Consider the following 13,003-nt stretch of genomic DNA (forward strand, 5'->3'; position numbering starts at 1 on the left):
TTGATTTGTTCAGGGTTATTACTGAAAAAAAGTGTGTAAGCTTCCTATATACAATGAATTCTAATTCATTACTCTCTTTCATGATCATAATATCTAAAAATGGAAGTTTACCAATATTTTCCTACTCTACTTTAAATTTAATACTGATGACTAATGAGTCAAGCTTCAGGAAAAAATCATCAAAAGAACCCCAAATGGTGAAAATGTCGTCAATATGGCGATACTACTGTATATCATAGCTCTTGGATTTATTTGAAGCAACAGATTGGATTAAAAATATTCCATATAAAGGTTACATAACACTGCAGATAAATTCTTCCCACAAAACAGCCAAAAATTGACGATAAAACTTGTTTTTTTTTTTGTTTTTTTTTTTTAAGAAACACAGTCTAATGAGAGCAATAATCTTAGGCGCTGGTAATGGAAGTTGCTGTTGATATTCCAATAACTTATTTTCTAAGAAAGCTAAGACATATTCTACTTGTACCTTAATAAAAAGGGGAACCACATCCAGACTCAGCATTTTAACATTTTGGAAGTTAAAACCTCTTATTTTTTCAATGAAATCTTCAGAATGTCTTGAACGTGAATGAGAAAATATGTCTGGAAAAGGAGTCGGTAAGCTAGTCAACCACTTTGACTGTTTACCGGAAAATGAATCTCTACTTGATATTAGAGGCCTTAAAGGATTTTTTTTTTACGGGGATTAGCCCACCCGGGCACAGGTCACTGACCCACCACAATTAATAAAATGAATAGCAAATTAATACAATAATAATAATAAAAATAATATGAATGGTCATAATAACCATAAATAAATATAAACACGAAAAAATAAATCAAGAGTGAGAAACGATATACATTATGTATGTTGTGTTGTCCAAGTAGGAGAAACAATTGAGACCCTGTAATTGTGTGTAAACGAGGCAGAAAGTCAGATCAGCAACCTAGGACTATAGTCACAATTTTTGTGATGCTATGTGGCAGCAGGGTCTACCATTAGACAACACATTATGATTCCAATATCTTTCCAGGTGGTAGTACCTTCCTGTTTGGTAGCTACTTGCTACCTACTACCTGCATTATACTGTACTTTATATATATACATATATATATATATATAGTTACTCACCCCTGAAGATGTGAATTACACGAAAGCGCTTGGGAACTTCGTGTTTTCTTTTTCCTTGTGGTTATCAGCATATATATATATATATATATATATATATATATATATATATATATATATATATATATATATATATATATATATATATATATATATATATATATATACACCTTTAAGGCCCATACTGGTGCTCACCCTATATTGTTGGTGACAATACTGTATTGTAATGGTACCTACCCTAAACCGATGATGAGGGTCCTCGGGCGCAAGGCGGAGTACCGGTAGAGAGAGGGAGGACGGTTAGAGGAGCGGTACAATGAAGTGGGTCTATTTTGGGACTTGGATCTGAACACCACTATATCTCCCACTTCGTCTTCCTCTGTGTCAGTATCGCTGTCGTCGCCTGAATTCTCGGTTTCTGCTGTTTTAAGCTCCACCGTTTCTTCTTGCATTTCATCCTTTTTATCATTAGTTTTATCGTTACCAGCCAAGACTCTCTCCTCCTCTCCTTCAACTATCGTCAGTGAATGAACAGTGTCCGTTGCCTTTGAGATAACCCAGTCCATGTCACCTTCCGTAATATGAGGCAAAATGCTGTCGCTGCTTTTTTTCCTTGTAGTACTCTGGGTGTTCTCCAGCTTCTTGGTGGCAATCTGTCTCTCGATCTGAGAGACCCTCTTCTTGACCCATCCGCTCTCAAGTAAGTACTCTTCGTTATCACCATCTTGTAAATTGTCCTTATCATATTTCCTCGTAAGCTTTTGGCAGTCATATTCGTCTGCCTCAATAAATACTTCATCATCCCATTCCTCTCTCTCATGTCCTTTCTCAGAGTAATTTTTAACTGTTTCTTTCTCTTCACTATTCTCAAATTTATGAAAAATTTTTCTATGATCAAATTCTCTCTTTGTTTTATCTCCTTTCTCTTCATTCCCCATTAGGTCACATCCGCTGCATTTTAGCTCATCTCCCCCTTTCCCCCTCTCGTCCCCATCTGTCTCTGTTTTTAAGGTTGTGGGATCACTCGACTTCCGAGATAAAGGTTTGAAAATATAGTCATTAATAAACTGGCTGAAGGAGGGGAAGATGGGGTTGCTCTTCCGCAACAACCACCTCTCCAACAGCCTATTCACTCTGGAAGTGCTGGTGGGGGTAGCAGGTTTATTTTTACTAGCAGGACTAAAGGAGAATGCCCGCCCTAACTTACTGGCCGTTCCTTTCCCGATCTTGCGTACCTCCTCTTCTTCATCGCTCACGGATTTGTTCCTCCTACCCGAAAGGCTTGCTGCCACAAGATCATCTTTCTCTACATAACCCTTAGTGAGAAGTTCTGTGCTTCTGGTGGGCTTCTGGAGGATATTACTGGAACCGTTATTGCTCTTGTTGACTGTGACGAGACAGTTGATTTTTCCATCACTGCTTCCAATTTTCCCGCCACAGCTATTGCTTTTTCGAAAATAGCTTCCGATTTTCTCGCCACTGTCTTCAATTTTTCCGACACTACCACCGAGTCTCTCGTAACTGCCTTTAGTTTTTGAGTCACTACCTCTGACTTTCCAGTCACTGCTTCCGATTTTTCGGAGGCTATCTTTAATTTTCCATTCACTGCATCTAATTTCTCTGACACTACCCCCAATTTCTCTATTTCTTTTTCCAATTCTCTGTCTTTCACAGTCTATGCCGTTTATTTTCCCCGGATAATGACAATTATTGGAAAATCTGTCATCTTTAACTGAAGAATGTAAGTCAAAAGGTTTTGATTCATCATTATTCTCATTAGTGATGCAAGTGTCGTTATCCAGAGCACCGTTAATAAGAACATTCTCACTAGTTCCGTGTGATACAATTTCATTAAGTTTCTCGCCAGAAGTTTTCAACTCCTTCTGTCTTGCCATGTTGTACGGAAGCGGGTTCTCTCCTCCCCTTGGACCATCTTTATGATCACTATAAACGGATTTCTGTTTGGCTTCCAGATCACCGCCTCCTCTTAAAGTAGTCTCTCTCGAGGGCAAGTTGTCAAAGAACACCGTCTTATAACCCTCTGTGTGGGTTCCGCTGGCAGTGTCACGACGCACAATGTGAGGTGGAAGCATCTTATCAATTGTATCTTGTTGTTTGGGGATTGTGGTGATGCGCGTGACGCTATGCATGTCTACCATCTTGTTGGCCTTCCCTAGGGGTCATCTGGAGTTACAAAGTACACTAGTATTATCTGAGTCAGCGGAAAGGTTGCCACCCATGGCATTAACTTTACTTCAAACGTTTCCATTATTACCATATCCAGCAGGATATGACAACAAGGGCATATCACTATGACGTCAGGCGAAGAATCTATTTCCGGTTTTGTTTTACACTCCAGACCTCTGTTTTTGTCTTCTATAGAGAGATCATTCGGGCATTTATTATGTTATGCATACAGGTAACCCTACACACTGTTTTGCATATGAGGTTGGTACCCCTGTGACTAATACTGTCACAGCTATAAGCAGCTCCCACATTGTTTACTCTTACACTAGCAGTATTTACTCCCGCCTTGCTTCCGGGACATACTCAAAACATGGTATTGGTAATGTAACTTCCGCTGCTACCATTATTTATGTCGTTTCAAACATAATTTTTATATACAGTACTTCGATATGAAAACAAATAACATCCGTGAGTGAACAGAAGATATTATGGTATGTGTTTTCATTGTCTTTCCAAACACGTTGTTATGATCGGATGTTATCAATATTATGAACGATCTATCTAATAACAATTTTACAAGCACAATCAACAGCTTTCATAGATTCCAATCTACAAGAAACAAGTGCGTTTTTTTTTTCATTTTCAAACAAGATGTCTCAATCAGACCCCACTAACACACATTTCACTATGGAAGACGAACAACTTGTGTACTCTCTCGATGAAGAAATATTTAAATCGTTTTCGGGCCTTTGCAGCCGGATTTAAAGTAGAGTTCTTTAGTGAGGCCAGAGAAGCACCCCAGCAAACCAGAGACAACATAAGACTGAGACGAGAAATCCGGAGAGTTGTACAAGCGTTATCCTCCGTTATCCGTCGCCCTCTTCCTGTCGTTTGCTACCAGTTCACAGGATGTTTATATTACTGGGATTTTTTTTACTAATCTTGCTTAATAGTCCTTTGAAGCGGGTATTTTTACTGAGTGAAATTTTTCAAAGCAAAATTTTTAGAACAGGTTCACCTTCGGATTTTTTTTTTTTTTACGGGAATTAGCCCACCCGGGCACAGGTCGAACAACCCACAACGGGGCGAAAAAATTAGAAGAAAGATAAATTAAAACGAGAAAAGAAAAGGGTTATATTAATCAAGACATCCTGGACATTCTGTGCAGAAAAAGGACGAGCGCCTCTTTTAGCACACGCACCTTCCTGTTTTACTTAATTAAGGACAATAAAAATAATTAGGGGCAATTAATCTTAACAAAAAACTAAAAAACAGAAAGTAAAATCAACAACCAACATGAAGGCTGGGTGAGAGGAGTGTGGTGGCCTCAGACCTAAGCAGTTGAACCATACACCAAGGGCTCCTGTTTATGAAAATATATCTCCACCGCCACGATGGTCATTGTAACACTATGCCTATACCAGCTGCAACCCCTAGCAACACCATGGTAATGCGGGTGTGTGGTTGGGTGGTTCAAGAGGGTGTGGTTGCGGGCTGGATGGTTCAAGAGGATGTGGGTGTGGCCTGAGTGGCTCAAAGGGGTGTGGGCTGGGTGGTTCAAGAAGGTGTGGGCTGGGTGGTTCAAGAGTATGTGGGTGTTGGTTGGGTGGTTCAAGAGGTGTGTGGGTTGGGCGATTCAAGAGTGCGGACGTGGACTATGTAGTTCAACAGGGTGTGGGTGTGGGCTGGGTGGTTCAAGGGAATGGGGATGTGGGCTGAGTGGTTCAAGAGGGTGTGGGCTGGGTGGTTCAAGGGGATGTGGGTGTAGGGTGGGTGGTTCAAGAGGGTATGGGCTGAGTGGTTCAAGGGATGTGGGTGGGGATGGGTAGTTCAAGAGGGTGTGGGCTGGGTGGTTCAAAGGGTGTGGGCTGGGGTTCAAGGTGTGGGGGCGGTTCAAGGCGCTGTGGGCGTGGGCTGGGTGGTTCATGGGGATGTGGGTGTGGGCTGGGTGGTTCAAGGGGATGTAAGTGTGGGCTGGGTGGTTCAAGGGGATGTGAGTGTGGGCTGGGTGGTTCAAGGTGATTAGATTTTGCCCTCTTACAGCGGCTAGTTTATTGTGCACCCCACACTCATCCTGTGAGCGGTAGCGCAAAAGGATTACAGAGTAGAGTTTACAACGAGTCATAATAATTAACCCCCGTGGTCAGGATATTATGGCACTGAATGTTACACAGTATTTCAATTACATTATTTGTTTAGTTCTATTCATAAAGGGTAACTTATTCACAACTGAGCGAGTACAGGCGTGTGAGGCAGTATGTCTTGCCGCACACTAACTATATCAGTTTTCATGTATAGAACCAAATACACAATGTGCTTGAATACTTCTCACGCAAATGTGGTTCAAGAGGATGTGGGCTGGGTGGTTCAAGGGGGTGTGAGTGTGGGCTGAGTGGTTCAAGGGGGTGTGGGTGTGGGCTGAGTGGTTCAAGGGGGTGTGGGCTGAGTGGTTCAAGGGGGTGTAGGTGTGGGCTGAGTGGTTCAAGAGCCGGGAGTGGACTGGGTGGTTCAAGAGGGTGTGAGCTGAGTGGTTTAAGAGGGTGTGGGTGTGGACTGGGTGGTTCAATGGGATGTGGGTGTCAAAGGAGCTCAACTACTACAACTCCTGCCCACTCTTCCAACAACAACCTACTCTCACCTAAGAGAGAGAGAGAGAGAGAGAGAGAGAGAGAGAGAGAGTTGACAACTGAAGCCCTTATATAGGTGGCTATCACTACTGACCACCTGATTATGCCTCCACTGTTTTGTATTGCTGATATAGCTATGTGGATTGATATAGGTATGTGGATTGGTATGGACATCATATTTTGTACTCATTTCCAGTAAGTTCGATACAGAAGAAATATTCACATCAACTGTTCTTACTCTTATTAGCTTGTACACAAGACTTGTAACAAGGACTCCCTCGTGCGGGCTTCTTGGACATTCCACGTTAGAGATCTTTTAGGACTTAGGTTATCGAGACTCTTAAAGCACTTTAAGAAACGAGAAGAAACAGGAAACGGGCAAATCCAAGAATATAAAAGGGGGAGTTCGAGTCCCCAGCACCCCCCTGGATGATGTGTGAGGTAACAGAGAGAGTACAGTATATCCTGTCTGTGAACACACGAGTCCGCCCTCACACTCCGCACACACTTTACTACACTCACACTATGAAAGAAAACGACAACATACAGAAGATGGAGGAATCATTGAGCTTATACGCTCAAGTGTCCCAAGCTGCCGTCATCAAATTTGGGAGGTTCAAAACAATATTGCTTAACCCTTTGAAATGGTAATATGATTTTGCATATGGATGGGATGTGCAATAACAAAAAAAAGAAGCCAAACAAAAACGATAACTTTCGCAGTCGAAATATTTTTTTATAATTTGTACAAATTAAACATATACGAATAAATAGGAATGTAGAAAAGCAGGTAGAGTACTCAAGTAAACTAAGCGAGAGGGAGAAAATCTTACAGGTATAGGGAAGTTGAAAAAGAATCATACACAAAAATTACACCGAATTATCAATCATCTACTGTCTCACACCCTGTGTGTTGTTGAGTGAGGGAGGTGACTGAGGGGGGGGGGGGGCGTAGAAGATGTAAACATAGAAGGAATCACCTGAAGATTAGCCACCCCAACTTATTTCACCTGATGATTAAGCACTCTTACGCTATCTTGGGGGTCGGGTGAGGTAGGTTAGCGGTAGGGTGGTTAATCTTATGGTGAAATAATCTCACGGTCTATTATTCAGGTGATCCCATATTAATAGCTGGGTAGCGGGAGATAGTGATTATGCAGGGGAGATAATTAAGTGCGCTTGTGAAGATTACAAAATGAAATTGTTCGTGGAAAGGATAAACACTGATAAAATATGTGAGTAAGCAATGGCACTGTGGTGATACAAACACTGACACAATGTGGTGACAGTGACACAAATACTGGGAACTACTTCTGACAACAATACTACAGATCTTTATTTTCTCGTTAATTCACACCCGCTACTGTACGTATTTACACTCACAAATGGTACTATTCTTCTGTTTACACTAACGACAGAAAGTTAGACTGAATGACCACGAGAGATGTTACATAATATCCAATAACCTTGTAACCATTCATCTGAAGTCTGATCCTTTCTTCGCGTTCCCACAGAGATAGCCGACTTGGTAATTCTTCACGTGTCAAGGATAATAATAGATCAGTGGTTCTTAACCTGGGGGGCGTCAGTAATTTCCAGGGGGGGCGCAAGCCCTAGGGGAAAAGTAGGAATTTCTCTAATTATAATTATAGTTTTTATTCTCTTAACAAGAGCGTGGGCTAATATTGAGAAGTTTATGAAAAAATACAAAAGTATCGCCTTATAACTTTAGTTTTCTAGAGGCTACTTTTTTTGACTTAGGGCTTACTATTTTCTGTACTTATTGACCCCCCTCCCTATCCCTCGAAACCCATGGGGAAGGGGGGGGGGGTTAGCTCGTCCTGGACCTGTATACTGCTCGTTGGTGACTGGTGAGCCCCGTTCTCTCCCAGTCTTCTGCACACGTCCGTGGCAATAATTCCTCTTCTCTCACATTTATTCAGTTAAGGCTGTTGAGGTATGTTTTATCCCAGCAGTTATATTTACCTAAAAATAGTAAGCAGCCATAAGTTTATTGGTGAATTGTGAACACGCATGTGTTGCTCTGTTTGTTATTCGCAAGTTTTGAAGGATCGATGATTTGTCTCACGACATCAAAGATCAATTTCTCGACCAAGTAAGAGATTCTCTTGTTTTTGCCATCCAGTGTGACGAAACGACTGACATCGCTCAGTGTTTTCAGCGACTGATGTATGCTCGTTTCGTGTCAGGCAACAGTGTAAAAGAGGAAATGCTGTTCTATCACCTCATGGAAAGTTGTACAACAGCAGCAGCTATTTTTCATGATGTATCAAACTTCTTTCAGGAAAACCAACTTTCGTGGGACTCGCTGGTAGGGGTGTGCACTGATGGAGCTCCAGCCATGCTTGGTCTGCAGTCTGGATTCATTACAATGGTGAAAGAAAAAATCCGTCTGTTGTAGGTACACACTGTATACTTCATCGTTAATCCTTAGTATCCAGAACTTTACCTGCTGAAATGAGGGATGTCCTGAACGTGGCGATCAAGGTAGTCAACTTTATCAAAGCTGAAGCCTTAAACAGTCGTCTCTTCAAACTGCTGTGTTAGGACATGGAATCTGAACATGAAACCTTGCTTTTTCACACGAACATACGATGGCTATCAAAGGGGAACATGCTTGGACGGCTTTATGAACTACGAGAAGAAGTAGCAATATTTCTTGATTCGAAGCAGAAGGCAGATCTCCATGACAAGTTCCAGTCTGAAGGCTTTCAGGTATCTCTAGCTTACCTGGTGGACATCTTCGAAGCGTTAAATGCTCTCAACCTTAAACTACAAGGGAAAAACATCAACATCATCATGCACCACGACACCATTCGAACCTTCATGGCCAAACTCGACCTCTGGAAGTGTCGAATTCAGCAGGGAAATACAGCCAGTTTTAGTAACTTGTATTCTGCTTTCATTCACGGTAACCTTGAATCTGAGTTAAAGAAACAAATAATCACTCATCTAACTGACTTGAAAACAGAATTCATCAGATACTTCCCAGAGATAGATGAGAAGCGTGAAGCCTGGAAATTCATCAGGAACCCATTTCAATGTGAAGTAGCTGATGTTTCGGATGAGGTGCAAGAGGAGTTTCTTGAGTTGAAGTTCAACTCCACAGCTAAGGAAGACTTCAAAGAATTGGATCTTGAGACTTTCTGGGTCAAGTACCTACCTGTTTACCCTCTGATCTCACATCAGGCTCTTCAGATTCTAACTATTTTCGGATCCACGTATCTTTGTGAAGCTACATTTTCCACGCTCGTTGCTGTCAAGACCAAGTACAGAAACAGGATGAACGTTGACGGGGATTTACGTTGTGCACTCTCTGGCATTCAACCACGCATTCAAGATCTAGTAGCTAAGAAGCAGTGTCAAGTATCTCACTAATTTATACTCAATAAAAAGACTAAAAACACAATATTTTTCATATTTCTTTAAAATCTGGGAGGGAATTTTATTCATAGATGCAAGGGGGGCGTGGAGGGAAGGACCAATTCCTAGAGGGGGCGTGGTAGTAAAAAGGTTAAGAACCACTGTAATAGATGTTTTCCTGTTATTTTATATATTGTTGATGATCTTAATCTACTAAAAAGTATTTCTACTCGGGGAAATTTAAAATTCTTCCTCTGAGCTCTTATTCTATACGTGGGAATAACCAGTTCTATAGGCTAATTATAATTAAGTTAATATAAATTCACTGAAAAAAAGTTTCCTTTATTTGAATCTGGAGGTAAGCGTCAGGCCTTCGTATCCATCCGCGTCTCAATCACTTGTTGGACAATAATCGATGACAAGTGACGCTGACACTACACTAATGGTGACCCACCAGAAGCCCACCCTCCTCGAGACCCACCATAACAGAGCCCCCCCCCCCGCCTCAAGAGCCCGTGTGGAGACCCACCTGGTGTTCGGAGTACTCATGGACCTGCCGTAGCACAGCACCCCCAAACATCCGCTGCCAAGGTAAACAAACAGTGTCAAGGCCATGTCGACGAGAATATAATGGTGAGTGAAGCATTACGTGGAGGGAGATCTTCTATGGACCTGGTAGAGAAATTAAGGGAATTCCTTCTAGCAAAGAAAGTTCAGGCGTGGAGGTCTCCTCCGGCACATTCTATAGGAGTACTGAGACTCATGAAAATCACTTGCGATTTTTAAATGCATTTGCTACGTTTTACAGTATTTATTGATTAAATCTTTACTTTTTCAAAATACAAGTAAAGGGAACATAAAATATATATATATATATATATATATATATATATATATATATATATATATATATATATATATATATATATATATATATATATATATATATATATATATATATACTGTATATATAAGTAGGCATAATATTGAAATAGCTCTTAAGTTCTTTTTTCGAAAATTCAGACTAGTCTGTATAAGAGGACGACCATGTAGATTACCATCATTATCATTGTTACCGCCGTATAAGCTGCCAGTACGGCTCACTCACGCCGCGCTCACCAGGGTGATAGCAGCTAACAGGTGCCATATGTTAGTTCGTCATGGGATTGGTTGCAAGGACTGGGGCCAGTTCCTCACGTAGTCAAATGCCCGCGACTCTCCTTTAGAGCGCATTAAATGGTGATAAAATTCAGAATCGACAACAACCTCCCATGGCCCGCGTGCAGGGCACCGCGCTGGGGGTAAGGCGGGAGTAACTTCAAACCGAAAAAAAGGTTGGGGATCGATGTACAGGTGGGATCTACGTAGGGGCATAAAAGATCATACGTGAGTACAGATATTGTTTCACTGACTATAGACACTCGATAGGCTCGTCAAGCTTGAACAGGAGTGCGTGAAATATTTTTTGTGATTATATTGCCACTGTTAAGTCGTAATCTTGTCGACCGCACGTTTCTTCATGAATTAATTCTATCTCTGCTACGCCACGAATGTTATTTCCGTATACATAACAAGTAGTGTTGATATGTTTGGGGAATATTTGTGTGTTTTTGTGTACTTGTCACAGGTGTATACGCCGTTACCGCAAGAAAAAAGTTGGCTGTTGCACAGTAGCAAAAAGAGCTATCTGTGCATACTTTGTGGGAAACAATATGAGACCATGGACGATAAATATTGGTACATGAGGGCTGTCACTAGTCACACGTAAAATTTCGGAGCATATCGACCTCCACCTGCATAGATAGTTGTTTTAGTAGCTACTGTACATCTGAGTTTCTGTTGTCCAACGGGAGAGAACCGCCGTTACATCACGCTCACTTACCGCGTCATTACTCACCTGGCCTAAGTTAAGCATACTGTAGTTTGGTTCTCTCATGATAATATCAAAGTCTTAAATGAAAATTAGTCAGTATTACCACAGGTGAAGTATTTCCATTGAGTTACAGCAATGAACATAAAGTTTTCCCAATATAACAAATACGTCTGTTGCGTTTAAAGGCTCAACCTGACCCTCATCTCTGTTAAGTGCCATAATGATACTGTAAATATAGCCACGCTTCAGAAGGGTGGTCGTCAGATTAAGCCTTATATCACAACAGACATTTTTGCTATGTTGGGATAACTTTATGTTCTTACTGTTATAACTTAATTACGTTTTTGTTTGTATACGATAAATTTTGCTAGGTTACATTTAAGACGTTGCTTATCATCATAACCTAACCAACTATACAGTATACAGGTTAGGTTAGTAATTACACTCTCCATCTACATTTTATATTCTGACTCCCTACAATCTACATAATCGTCCCTCGATACACATCTTTTGCAATAAAAAATATCGCTATTCCATATATATATATATATATATATATATATATATATATATATATATATATATATATATATATATATATATATATATATATATATATATATATATATATATATATATATATATATATATATATATATATATATATATATATATATATATATATATATATATATATATATATATATATATATATATATATATATACATACAGTAAAACAGTGTGTTACATTTCCACCATTAATCATGAGAAGTCGTTACTTCCTCTTCTTTATTTATAAAAGCACACATATTAACTACCAACCACAGAAAGTAACTGATCATGCAACACAGGCAAGTGCAAGCAATTAACGTGTTACACCAAGCAATCTAATTCTTATTAGTCTGCACCAGCGGAAACATTAAAAAAACAGTCGGTAAGTTAAATTACTTGGACAAACACTGGTTGAGTGAGATGGGCCCGCTGACCAGTGCCGCTACCTGTCTGCGGTGGTGAGGAGTGGTGAGGGTGAGGAGTGGTGAGGGTGACGGTGAGGAGTGGTGAGGGTGAGGAGTGGTGAGGGTGAGGAGTGGTGAGGGTGAGGAGTGGTGAGGGTGGGAGATGGTGAGGAGTTGTGAGGCCGGGAGATGGTGTCTGTGGAGATGACGTTGTTGGTGTAATGCTAATGGCAGCGGTGGTGTGATGTTGGTGACTGTGGTGGTATGATGCTGGTAATGGCTGATGGTGATGCTGGTGACGGTGGTGGTGTGATATCCCTGGCCGGATGAGTGGCTGGCTGGCCGCTCTACACTCACGTTCACTTGGTTTAAAGACAACATATTTTCCTCCCCCATATTGCATAAAAACATCGGAAAAGAATCTACTATGGTAAGGCCCTGAAGGAGACGCGAGACACTACACCGTCAGTGAAGATAAAGACAATTTACTGATCTCTTTCCTCTCTGTCCGTCAACAATTACGGTTCATTTGCACTTTTGATAATAATTCCAAATTTGCATAAGAAACTTGGTAGGTGTTTACGATGACTTCACTCTGGTTATTCTTTGTATTGTAAGTCTTGACTCTCATGATTTGGGTAAATAGGACCCAGAATCCTCAGAAGGAAATACAAGGTGTCGTAGTTCGCTCCTAGTCATATTATTATTAACAACACCCAGGCAAATGGGTGTTGTTGATTATATTATCTTGTAACTGATCGGTGAGTAGCCTCTAGGGGCGCAGCAAAAGTTTCGCCCTTCGGCATATGTTTTCACCAAATTTCACGACACGGCTTTTGTCTTTCA

At 40.8% G+C, this 13,003-nt stretch overlaps 1 protein-coding gene across 3 annotated transcripts in view; it reads right to left on the reverse strand.

Moving 5' to 3' along the window:
- Window positions 1-13,003, reverse strand: part of LOC121877476 (FYVE, RhoGEF and PH domain-containing protein 4-like) — a 139,977-nt gene that overhangs the window by 55,431 nt on the left and 71,543 nt on the right. Inside the window, exon 1 of one of the 3 annotated variants that reach the window (XM_042383244.1) lies at window positions 1,367-4,128. The exons of 1 other annotated variant lie outside the window; for it this stretch is intronic. In XM_042383244.1, coding sequence (XP_042239178.1) covers window positions 1,367-3,288 — 1,922 coding nt within the window. In that variant the 5' untranslated portion in view covers window positions 3,289-4,128. Of the gene's footprint in view, window positions 1-1,366; window positions 4,136-13,003 lie in introns of those variants that run through there. One more of the 3 variants, XM_042383254.1, reaches the window with a different exon arrangement.

The sequence above is a fragment of the Homarus americanus genome, unplaced genomic scaffold (assembly GCF_018991925.1).
Source record: "Homarus americanus isolate GMGI-L3 unplaced genomic scaffold, GMGI_Hamer_2.0 scaffold33468, whole genome shotgun sequence".
Lineage (NCBI taxonomy): Eukaryota > Metazoa > Arthropoda > Malacostraca > Decapoda > Nephropidae > Homarus > Homarus americanus.